The 12,412-nt window shown below is 35.8% G+C and overlaps 1 protein-coding gene across 1 annotated transcript in view; it reads right to left on the reverse strand.

The window, feature by feature from the left end:
- LOC108732237 (tetratricopeptide repeat protein 28) overlaps window positions 1-12,412 on the reverse strand; it is a 39,251-nt gene that overhangs the window by 14,926 nt on the left and 11,913 nt on the right. The window contains exon 2 of the mRNA XM_025973905.1: window positions 671-730. Within this exon, the coding sequence (XP_025829690.1) occupies window positions 671-730 (60 nt within the window). The remainder of the gene's footprint in view (window positions 1-670; window positions 731-12,412) is intronic.

Genomic DNA, 12,412 nt, shown 5'->3' on the forward strand with positions numbered 1-12,412 from the left:
ATTGGGGGGGGGGGAGCACCCCCCGACATGCCCCCTTTGACCAGGGGCTTGTTAACCCCAATATTGCTTTGATTAAAAGGAATTTAATACAAAATAGGGGAAGAAGATTAAATAGATATAAAATAATAAATAATTTATTATTCTTTGGTATAATTGACCAATTTTTTCATATCATTGGACAATTCAATATCCAGTTCTGTTCTTTGGCTGCCCATCTTGTATCACATGCTGTTCATTACTAACTGTACATCAAAGAGAGTAGTGTTTTGATTGATTTAATATCATTTGATGTGAGATGGGATTAGATACTAATTAATTATTATTTTGACATTGAAATCATCCATTATTTTATCACTCTCTGTAATCTGTAGCACAGTAGATAGCTAAAATATGAATTATATATACAGATGTTAAGGAAGGAGATCTTGGAGTAGGAGATGATCACTACCAAAAATGTATAAATGACAGCGAGGAGGGGGGTAAAATACTTGCGTAATAAATCGCGACATTGGGGGGGGGGGTAAGGGAGTCCAAAAAAAAAGCAGCGTGTCGTAATATGTGCACGGCTCCTTGTAAGCAATATTATCCAGACAATAATAAATTGTTCGATTATATATATAAATATAGCCTTATACTAACAAACGTTTAAATAGTTGTTAAAATTACCTACCTTCTCGAGAAATAATGTCCTATTTGCTGAAGAAAGTTCTGTAGTCCCTTCAGGCTCAACCTGAAAAGAGAACCCTGTTTGTAATCATTGTACATGACAAAGGTACACTTGAAATTTATCATTTGATATGCACACATATTTTTTCCGTACAGCAGCTACGGTTGGTACCTACATGCCAATGTTAGGTAACTGTATTCTTTTTGTGTTCGCGCTTGTTACGTTAAATTAGAACCTCCTGATGACGTCCTTTGGAATGTTCATTCCTTTCTGCAATCATCTTTACCATTTTGCCTTAAACACAGTCTCATTATATTCGGTATTCTCACGATTTCAGCTTTTGTCTTCATTTTAGCTTAATTGGTAATTGGGGAGTGCTGTTTATTACAGTGGTCAGGCGACTACAAAATTCATACGGCACCGAGGCCATAAAAGCCCGATTGTAACTAAAATGGTGTAATTGCCAAGGAAAGTGCGTGACCATTTTCAAAAGATTGCATGCATTCGAACGTAATAAGCACATAGGTGTTTAATAGTAGTAATACTATAAAAATAAACGTAATGGAACAAGTAAAATTACGCTAGATAAATGACTTATCCTATAACAGGTCACAATTTATGATTTTGCATGGATATTGGTACGGATGGGGCACTGCCAGCTTCGATTTGATGCTATCGGTAGCTAACAGAAGTCGAACGTAGGAATTAAGAGATACTTTGCTTTACTGGGACTTGTGGGTATAGTTAGGAAGTGTAAGGGAGCTAAGGAACAGTGGATTGATAGAAGGTGGAAAGAAGTAGAAGAAAAGTTTGATGTAGGTAAAACCGATGAGGCTTATAATATAATTAACAGGGATTTTAGAGATGTAGGGTAGGTACATAAGTAATAATATAAGAAACGAGGCAGGGGTCATTTTGATAGAAAATGAGGAAAAAGCAGATAGGCGGAAAGAATATTTAGAGAACCTATATGCAGGTCATGAGTTAGGAGATATATTAGAGAAGGAAGATAGTGTGGAGATTTGGAGGTTATCTCATAATGAGAGAAGAGTTCGATATAGTATTAAAAAACTTAAAGAATAATAAGGCACCAGGTACAGATGGGATACAGGGGGAAACTCTTAAACATGCAAGACAAGAGGTTAAAGATTGTATGCTTAAGCTCGTTAGTCATATTTACGACACGGGGAAAGTCTCAGAGGATTATTTAAACGGAATGATAGGTGCGAGACATTTAGAAGAAGTCTCTTTTATGCTCGCGAACGGTTAATTTAGAAATCCTAAGAAAGTTATAGGTATATGTTTGGAGCGCTGCGCTGTACGGGTGCGAAACATGGACAATGGGCGCGGCGGAAAAGAAAAGGTTAGAAGCGTTCGAAATGTGGTGTTAGCAGCGAATGATGATAATACCGTGGATGGAGACGGTTACAAATGAAGAGATATAGAAAGAATAGGAGAACAAGTCAATAAGAAATAGGCGAGATAGTTTGGTGGGACACCTTCTCAAGCATGAAGGTCTAGTCAGAGACATATTAGATGCAGAAACGAGAGTTAGGAGGGGTAGAGCTAGACGTAGATTAGATTACTGTTTGCAAATAGTTAAGGATGTGGGTTGTTCTAGATTAGCTCAGGATAGGAAGGAGTGGAAGTGCGTGTCCAACTAGTCTTAGCACTGACGACCTTATGATGATGATGGGTACCGAGGCAATTTTAAACTTGATAGTAGCTTTAAAGCCCTTATTGAATCACTATGTTGTCCGTTGTTCGAACTGACTAAACATCAAAATAGGATATTTGTGTATCATCTAGAATTTGGAAAAGAAAAACACCGTCAAACCTCTAATAATATTAGTTACGACTTAGGTCAAAAATTGGCCGTGTTGTTCCGCATCCTGTAGCATTAAGGAAGGTCTCAAACTAAAAGTAAACGAAAAGATTGTAGGTAAATCTTTAATTTTTGTTTGTATGTGAAATTATTACATGGCAGTAAGTCCCTTTGATATTTGATGTTAAGAACAATTTCTATTCTTTATTTGGCTAAAATTTTATACTTAATAACGAAGTAAATCATTGTCATAAAAAGGCGTTACGTAACAAAAGATATGCTTCCATCAAATCATAAATTGTATCTACTATCCAATGAAGATTTTTGGCATCCATTTTATAAGAAAACTATAATGATGAGATAACCGAATATACCTCGACTATGTGGTTTTTATTTAACATTTCTAAATTACGAAAATAGATCCTAATGAATTTAATTTATTTTTAACTTATTAAATCAGTTTTAGGGTATTTATCACATTTTCCGCTCTTTGCATTGATGAGATCAAAAATGCATAAGTGTTTCCATGAACGAAAATGACTGTTCAAATAATGTTGAAGGTAAGAGTGAAGGTCACGTATAAATTCTCCAATTAATTTCCCCCTTGAATGCATATAACTTTAATAATAACAATCACTAAAGATATTCCATAGTTCTTTTTTGCAATCATCGCTGGAACTCATGTGTTTGCCATTCGGGAATTAAGGCTAACGAGAACCACATTCCTGTAACTTTTTAAGTATTATCTTAATAGCGTAATCTAAAAAATGGAGCATTTTCACCCTCTCTGTCTACCCGTTCTTTGTCGCAATTCTCCCTTTTTCCGTAAAATTTGTCTAAATTCCCGATGACGCTGAAATCCCTTGACCAGCTCTCCTACTACTTAGAAAAATGTTTCATAATGAATTTACCATTGCAAGTTCCAAACTGATATTTAAATTATACTCTGTTTACAAAAACCGATGGTGTGCTTTTAGCAGTAGGTAAAACTGAAGGTACACTATAGTAGTTGAACCATGAAGGGGCTCTTGTATTCACGTCTGCTCCCTTGGTGGCTTCGAACCCTTTAAACGAACCGTCGAGCCGGTCTGTCGCACAAACAAAAGACACCTTGTCATAAACAATGCCGATTCTAATGCATCTCTTTTGTCGGCAGATACCAGCGACCGAAAAGCTAATTAGATTGTATTTGGTCTCATCGTCAGTTTGAACCGATGTAGTACATTAGTTGCGGTCTTGTCTCCGTTTAACGTGTCTACGGCTTCAGTTCAGCCGGACGTATTTTACTATTATTATTATAAAATATTGTTTTTAAGGCACTTTTATCAATACATACTAAAAAACGTCCAGTTGTAAGACGGTTTCACTCACTAATCCTTGCTTATCTATTACTACATTTTATCTGAGGCTTCGCTCTTACATACGTGTAAAAGATCATCGACGACCACATAAAATTAATTTTTCTATCCCTCGGAAACAGCATTTTTTATTATGGATAAAAGTTACCCTATGTCCTTTTCGGTACCGCTGAAAATGTTTTAGATCATTGTGGAAGAAAATAAAGTCGTTTAAAAAAGAAGGTTACTTTATACGCATGTACTTTCTCAGGAGGTTTTTTTGTCATGTTAATATCATCATCATAAGGTCGTCAGTCCTAAGAGTGGTTGGACACGCTCCTCCACTCTTTACTATCCTACGCTAATCTTCGCATTTCCCTAAAGCTAGAGCAACCCATATCCTTTGCCCACATCATTTGCGAACAGTAATCTAATCTAGGCCTACCTCTACCCCTCCTAACTTCCGTTTCTGCCTCTAATATGTCTCTGACTAGACCTTCATGCCTGAGAAGGTGTCCTACCAACCTATCTCGCCTATTTTTTATTGACTTCCATAGAGTTCTCTTACTCTTTCTAATACCTCTTCATTTTTAACCTTCTCCATCCACTGTATTCTCATCATTCGCCGGTAACATCACATTTCGAACGCTTCTAACCTTTTCTTTTCCGCCGCGCCCACTGTCCATGTTCGTACCCGTACAGCGCCGTGCTCCAAATATACACCTTTAACAACCTTTTCGAATTTCTAAATTAACCGTTCGCGAGCATAGAAGTGACTTTTTTTTATTGAAGGCGACTCTACCCTGCGCTATCCTCTACTTTATATTCTAATTCGTCCTCTCTTATCTTTATATTCGCTCTTTCCCCAGTTTTTCTTCCCTGGCATACCAGTATTTTCATTTTACTTTTATTTATTTTCATATAGTATTGTTTTGTCAATACCGCTTCCATTTTATTTGAAGCTATCTCTAACTCCTCCTTGCTAGATGTTAATACTGCTATATTATCTAAGCATACTAATCTTTTGCCCCTCTATATCTATTCCTAATAATGTTGATGGCTACTTCGATGTATAGATTAAAAAGTAGCGGTGACAGTGTGCATCCCTGTCTGACTCCTTTCCTAATATTTACTTCTCTACGTTGCAGCCCCATCTCTATTACTGCGTGTTGCTCTTTATACAAACTAAGTATCACTCTTCTATATTTGTAACTCATCCCTACATTTTAAATATATTTAACATCTTGACCAATTTAATATTGTCAGAAGCTTTTTTTTTAATAACTGAAGTAGAAATAAGAACAGGTGAAACTATTAGACTTGTAATACGATTTCGATCCTAATTAATCTCATCAGCACGCCGTAGAGACAGTGTCGATAAATCACTGACTAATCCGAAACAGAATTGATCTTGAAAGTCCTTTAACCTTTCTGATGGACATGTCTAAGTATATTATTGACCTAATATGTTTTATTACAAGCAGCGTCATTTTAATTAATTAAATAGCATTTACGTAATTTCTACACCGATGGTATTGCATTTTTAATGTGTTGCACTTTCTGTTTGGGTGGTGGTGCACTTCTAATATGCCGGTCTTATTGCAGACTAAATTCGAAATAATTAGTAAGTAAGAGAACAACTTCCGGACGGTAAATACTTTAATAGCAGGATGTTACCAGGGAGATGCCAACTTGAACATAAAAAATACAAACAAAAACTGCGCATTGACAAGGATAATAATGGATAGGTACTCGTCAGGGATGTCTGTTCAAATTTAGGTACAGGATGTTCATAAAAGACTTATGAATACCAGAGATTCTATTTATTGAAAACTTTTTGTTCATCGCCATAAGGTCGTCAGTCCTAAGATTGGTTAAACACGCACCTCCAATCATTCCTATCCTAAGCTAATCAAAGCATTTCTCTAAAATTAGAACATATCAACAGCATCCTCATCATTCGCTTGCAACACCCCATTTCGAACGCTTCTAATCTTTTTTTTTCCCCCGCGCCTACCGTCCGCGTTTCACACCTATACGAGGGCGGTTCAATAAGTACCCGTGTTTGAAGACAGAGGACGTTCCTGAGGGAAATTGGTCTTGTCATCGTGTGCTGCCATCTATTAAACCACGTCAAAACGAATTTCAGACTGACTGATAGGTTAATTTGGATTTGGCAGCCATTCGACTGAGACGTGATTTGTTATTTTCGCTAAAATGGAAAAAGAGCAGTACCGTTCGGTAACTCGCTTTTTGTTTTTGGATGGGAATAAATGCGGGGATATGAAAACAAAGTTGGATACTGTTTTTGGAGACATTTCGTCATCTACGACCACAGTTAGATATTGCTTAAACGAATTTAAATTTTTGATAGGAGCGACCAGGAAGCCTGACAAACGTTGTTACCGACGAAATCATTTTACGGATTTTTTAGGAAAAGGAAGAACGATCACTGGACAATACTACAGTGAGTTATTGGACCGCTTCGACAAAAAATTGAAGGAGACACGGACGCATTTGACGAAAAAGAAGGNCGACGCGCTGATGAGATCCAAAAAGATCGAAATCGCGATCCGCGTCTGGCAGTTTCGACAGAATACAGACCACTTCGAATTATTTTATTTAATATCAAACATGTTGCTTTAAAGCTTTATGTTACCTTATTAAAATTTATTATTGAACAGAATGAAGTTACAGTAACATTCACATTTACCAGAATATTCTAAAATTTTTATAGTACCTACAACATATGTAGAAGTACCTACCTGTAATAGGCCTTTGGCCAGGTAGGACAAAGTTCCTTTGCTGTAATGGCGTCTTGTAGGGCCTGAGCAAAGAGCCCTTGCTTTAATTTTGCTGCTGACCTGTTCGAGTAGAGGATGTGATTTGTGGGATCCAACTGTAGAGCGTCAGTATAAAGGGCAACAGCTGTAGCAAAGTCCCCATTCTGACAAGCTGCGTTTGATTGACGAACCTTGAAAAAATATCATATGATGACTTTCCAACGTTAATTTCATCTATTGTGCACTCGGTGTAGTATGTTTTACTATCAGAAGGTCGTTTTACATCCAACAACATTTTGTGTCCTAAAAAAGCAGAAAATTTGGAGGATCGCATGGGGTATTGGAAATTCTTTTAGGTATGTTAAGCGATTTTTGGTATTTTTGAAGTTTGAAAACGCTTGAATCCGAATATGCCCTCAAACTTGTTCCAATTCATCAGGATTGTATATGCCAACTTCGAAGTTCAAACAGAAGTTGATATTTTCGAGTATATTATCACGTGGAGTAAAAAGACAAAGTAACCAAGAGTATAATCATTTGTGAGGTATCTTCTATTACCGAATTTGAAAGTACAATTCAACAAGATTTTGAAATGTCTTAACATTATTAAAACTCGACTGATACTAATTTGGCTTATTTGACTTTGAAATTGTTTAGAATTCCAATGGACTACCGCCATTTGGAGTCAGATTGCATTTGGTTATCAAAAAATAGTACGTTAATACACGCTATTGTTCTTACTATTCTAAATGTAAAATGACAATGAAAATGTGATTGTAGCTATTGACCTGCTTTTAAAGTGATTTCTGGGTTGGGTCAGATTTGTTCTAAGTCGATTCGACTATGATAATAATCTACACTGTATTCTTTTAGACATTCTAAATACCATATCTTCCCCTGATATTTAACAATTTTTATGCATTTAGTGTAACGTTTCGTCTGTTATTAAGTTTTATTATGCTAATTAAATAGTTACTTAATACAATTAGAGCTATATTGACGGTGGTGCGAAATTTGTACAAAGCCCATTTTATTGAAATTTTGGAACTGAATCAAAGNATAAGCATACCAATCTTTCTCCCCTGTATATTTATCATACAATTAGAGCTATATTGACGGTGGTGCGAAATTTGTACAAAGCCCATTTTATTGAAATTTTGGAACTGAATCAAAGTATAGTTATAGATATAAAAATTTCTTTTTAACCAAAGCAAAAGTGTTGTTAAAATTATTTCATTTAAATAAAATTAAAGCTTCAAAGTCAAAAGGATTAATTGTGCTTCAGTTTCGCTTAAAATATTTATTACACTTATATTGTAGCCTTGAAAAAGTCCAACAACCTGGGCGAAACGTTGGCTGTGGTTATTTAAATAAAATAATTTTAACCCCAGGGCCCTAGCGAAGTATTCTATTGGGGGGGGGGCAACCGATTAACCCACTGTTGTAATTTAATTTTCCAACTAACGTTTTACACACAAATGTTCAAAATTATGCATTTATAAATAAAATATAATTACAAAAAATTAATATTAAATCGATTTAATTTCATTCCACTACATATTACCTCAAGTTTATCAAGGCAAAGATCTTTTTCGCTTTTTATCGTCATTAGGGCATCCTGCCTCTCCTCTTTAATAGTGGACCTGGTCGAATTTTTAACTAATTTAAGTAAGCTAATTTTTCTTTTGTTCAAAGCCACCGAAAATTTCGCTGTAAATATTAGCTGACAAAGACGATAAGTTTCTTCAATAGCTACTTTATATTTAACACCTACCTTCATGATGTTTTACGTAAAAGTTTCACTTGTCTTTTTGTCTAAAGGGTTTGTGAGAATGATTAAGATTGGATTAAAACGTTCTAAAACCATTTTGAGTTCATGTTGTAAAAAGTTTGTAATTTTATCTTTAACGCTTAGCTTCGTTGGATTCACAGTTATCAATATTTGTCGAAATTATTCGTGTTTTCGGTGATGTATTTAAAAATTCTGTTCTGCATTGATTTTAACTTTTCTAACAAAAATTTTGGAAATTTCTATCAGGTATAGAATTACATCTTTCTCTTGCCTTACTTAACTAATGGATTCGCTGGTTCTATTAGTAATGTACATATATTATGTCTACAATGTTCTATCTTGGTATTTTTGCATACCAGGACAGATTTACGAATTATTCCGCAAGTCGCTATTGATTAAGCACTGTCTGCGATCAAATGCTTCTAGTAACCGACTTACTATGGGGCATTTGACTCGAAATATTGACCAGAAGTCCGATTTATTGATGATACTGTAATGGTAATTTCTGCTACCTGCGGGAGTTCAGTGAACACCGAACTAAGGATCGTTAATACTTTTATGGTCCTATGCCCTTTTGTAATTTTAATACAACTCGTATACACGAATGATCTTCGAGTTTTTCAAGCAGTTTTACCTACAGACGTTTTTACACGAAATTATGAAAGAAATCTATTTTTAACATATTTCCTAATTAATAACACAAATTGAAAAAACCAACCGAAAAAAATATTAGGGGCAGCATCACCTCCTTTGGCTAGGGGTCGGAGAATAGAAAAACCCTCTTTACATTTATCTTTCTCTCTCCATAAAAAATGCTTTAGAGGGAATTTTGATGAGTTGGCATCAGTACACGCGATGAGTACGTATCTGTACAGGTTATCAGAATTATGCAACAGTCGAAACGAATGAATGAATAATTTTTGCCAAATAGTAGGGTAATTAAGGTTGAAATTCCATTTTGCTCTTAAATGTGGTTAAGTACTTTGATTTTAAGTCAGAATTTTTAACTCGCATCGTAGACCACTTGAAAGAGGAAACAGTTTTCACAATAAGCCTTTATTGCAAACGACGTAACCGCTTGTTTTACGACTGTATTTTATCTATCGAATACAGTAAAGAGCTGTTCTCCATCGCATGAAAATCACATTTTTTGTAATAATACAGTACTAATGTCCCTAATTTGATCTATAATTTGTAAACATTCAGCTGAGATTGAAACTTCGTTTAACGATTCACTTGCCTCATTTTTTTGAAATTTTTATGAAGTAGAGCGGAATTTGTTATATATCGGTTATAAACACAACTCTAAAGTAACAACAGTTTTTAAACCAGTCCTGCAAATTTATCTTCCAAACCAATGCTAAAAAATCTTGTATATAACGACAACAAATTCGGATATAACGTCATATTTTGCTGTAATTATCTTTGAAACGGTCGTATTTTTTGCTGGTACTTTCACCCGGCTGCACTTCAGTTAGTAAAATGTGACATTTGTTAGCATTTATTACCATTCTCATATAAATCGCATACATTACGCCAAAATATCATCACGGATCTCTAAGACGACGCTACAACCAATTGTATTATGTAGTTTGAAATTTTAATTGGTAAAATTTTGTATTTTAGTGAAATCTTACAAATAGCGCGGTAAACGCCATCTGTAGTACAATGCTACATTTAGTGGAATTCAATATGCTCAATAAGGCCCATTTAAATAGATGAATATCTACTTGCAGAACTGAATCCACGGCATAGCTCACCACTGTGATAGGCACGTTACCAAAATCGAACAAAGAAATTCGAAATGATCAGTTGGATCACATCAGCGCAATTATAAATGCCATCTGTAGGATTTCATAAAATGCACTGTGTTAAGGCTGCAAGTAGAGTTGATCTGTGTCCTGTCGAAATTGTCTGCGACGCGCTGATGAGACCTAACATGACTGAAATCGCTATCAGCGTCTGGCAGTTTCGACAGAACACTCACCACTTCGAGTTTCTTTGTTATGTGTTTTAATCTTTAGAAATATCTCAGAAAATGTAGAAATTATTTATAATTCCCATCCGTAATTTTCCACGTCGTTGGATGATGCAAGGTAATAATTTTGCCGCATAGTGCATTTCTCGCGACTCGCGTTATTATTCCGACAGTTAAATATAATGTAAACAGCTCGGAGGTATCGATTACTCGTTGTCGCAGCCCCTAATTCACTTCATTTTAACTCTGTCTCCTCGTCCGTGCCGTCGCATCGTACCGTAATGAAGACGAAACGATTCGACTTTGGAGAGAAACCGCATTAAAAGTCAAGTGCGATATTGTTATTTATGCTTTTTACGCAGCGTGACAGCTTTAAATGATACGTATCCGCGCGGAGACCGAGGCGTTCGTCGGATGTCGCCCTCGGGGGACGTGTACCGTCGCTATCTTGATTCCGAGCACGACAAGTGAACGGCGACAACACAACACGGACGTGAACAAAACAAGGGAGCATCAAGGAGCCGTAGTCGTCGGCCCGGGGACGGAAGGGCAACGGGTTCCCAACAGGTCGTGTCGACCGTCATAAAAGCACCGGTGCAATGTCCAATTTTACACCTTCTTACACGATACGCCGGCAACCGGCATCGCGTCAGCTTTTAGCAATTTTTTTGACGTGTTCACTCAGCACACGTAACAACCTCGATCCTCGGCTAATCCTCAATAAACGACGAGAGCGGAAAGAGAAGATATAGCAACAACATTGCTCGTCTTAGCAGTCGTCTCTAACAAATGGATTGAAATAAAAGAGGAAATTGTAAGAGGGAAACCCAACAATGTGCGATATTATTGTCTCATGGAAAAAGTACATCTAAGAATATGGCAAATAATTTAAAAATGATCTCCAGAGGCCTGTGGAAACAAAAACAACATCAATGTACTAAACAGAGTGAGCTTTAACGCTTTTGGATGGGGTTAAACTTGTAGGGGCTTGTATCAGGCAATATCCTGATGCTAACTATTAGTAGTGTAGAATACACCGACACCACCAAAACTAATTAGCGGTGCTATTTGTTATTAAGAACGCATAGACGTTTAATTTGCTTTTGAATTTTATATTGCACTTACACCTACTGTACACTTTAATTTACAATATGGACTATGTACATCGAATCCGTTTATTTGAAACTATCTTAACCTATCTTGGAAAACTTGTAAACTGTCTTTGAATTATGTGAGTTGCCTTTTAATTATGTGAGCTGTCTCAGAAACGAAAAACTGTAACTTAAATTAACTTGAATATGTAAATAAAAGGGGTGGAGTGTAGGAGTCCCTTCCTAAATATCATGGATGACAAGTTTCATTGGTCATTACAAATGAGGGTGGCTCTGGTAGACACAATAGTCAAAGATTTTACCATCTGACCCATTTCCGAGTGAAAGTTTAAACATTTATGCAACAATAAAATTAAACGCTTTGAGTCCTCGATGGACCTGCATCATCATACATGACTTCATGACAGCCTTCTTGCTGTCAACCCTGACCAATTTGTGTACACATTTAATCTTGAAAAACACTATTTCTACGCATAGGCACAAAAGAAACTCTTCCCTAAATCGAAACAAAAGATTTCGATTCTGAAAGAAACGATTATTTGAAAAAAGCTGACATTAAAACAAACTGAATTTTGAGTGAAATGTGTATGATTTGTTTGTTGTAATCGTTGGTGATGCGTATATGGCGGTATCCCGCCGAAGGCTCGTTTGGTTAATTCACTTCGAATTAAAAGACTGCTTTTCTTTTTACACTTTATTTACACTATTTACACTAATTGCTTGAGTTAGATAATTGACTTGCATTGGTATATAAATTGATTGATTGAAGCTGAATTGTAATTGTGATTGTAATAATTTCATTATGAATCTGAATTGGAATTTGTTTGAATATTGAATTGTAATAATATGTTGGTTTTAAATTGTAATAGTTTGTATATATGTATATTTTGGTTTTAAGTAAATTGTAATAATTGAATT

The sequence above is a fragment of the Agrilus planipennis genome, unplaced genomic scaffold (assembly GCF_000699045.2).
Source record: "Agrilus planipennis isolate EAB-ADULT unplaced genomic scaffold, Apla_2.0 scaffold30, whole genome shotgun sequence".
In the NCBI taxonomy this organism is placed as follows: domain Eukaryota; kingdom Metazoa; phylum Arthropoda; class Insecta; order Coleoptera; family Buprestidae; genus Agrilus; species Agrilus planipennis.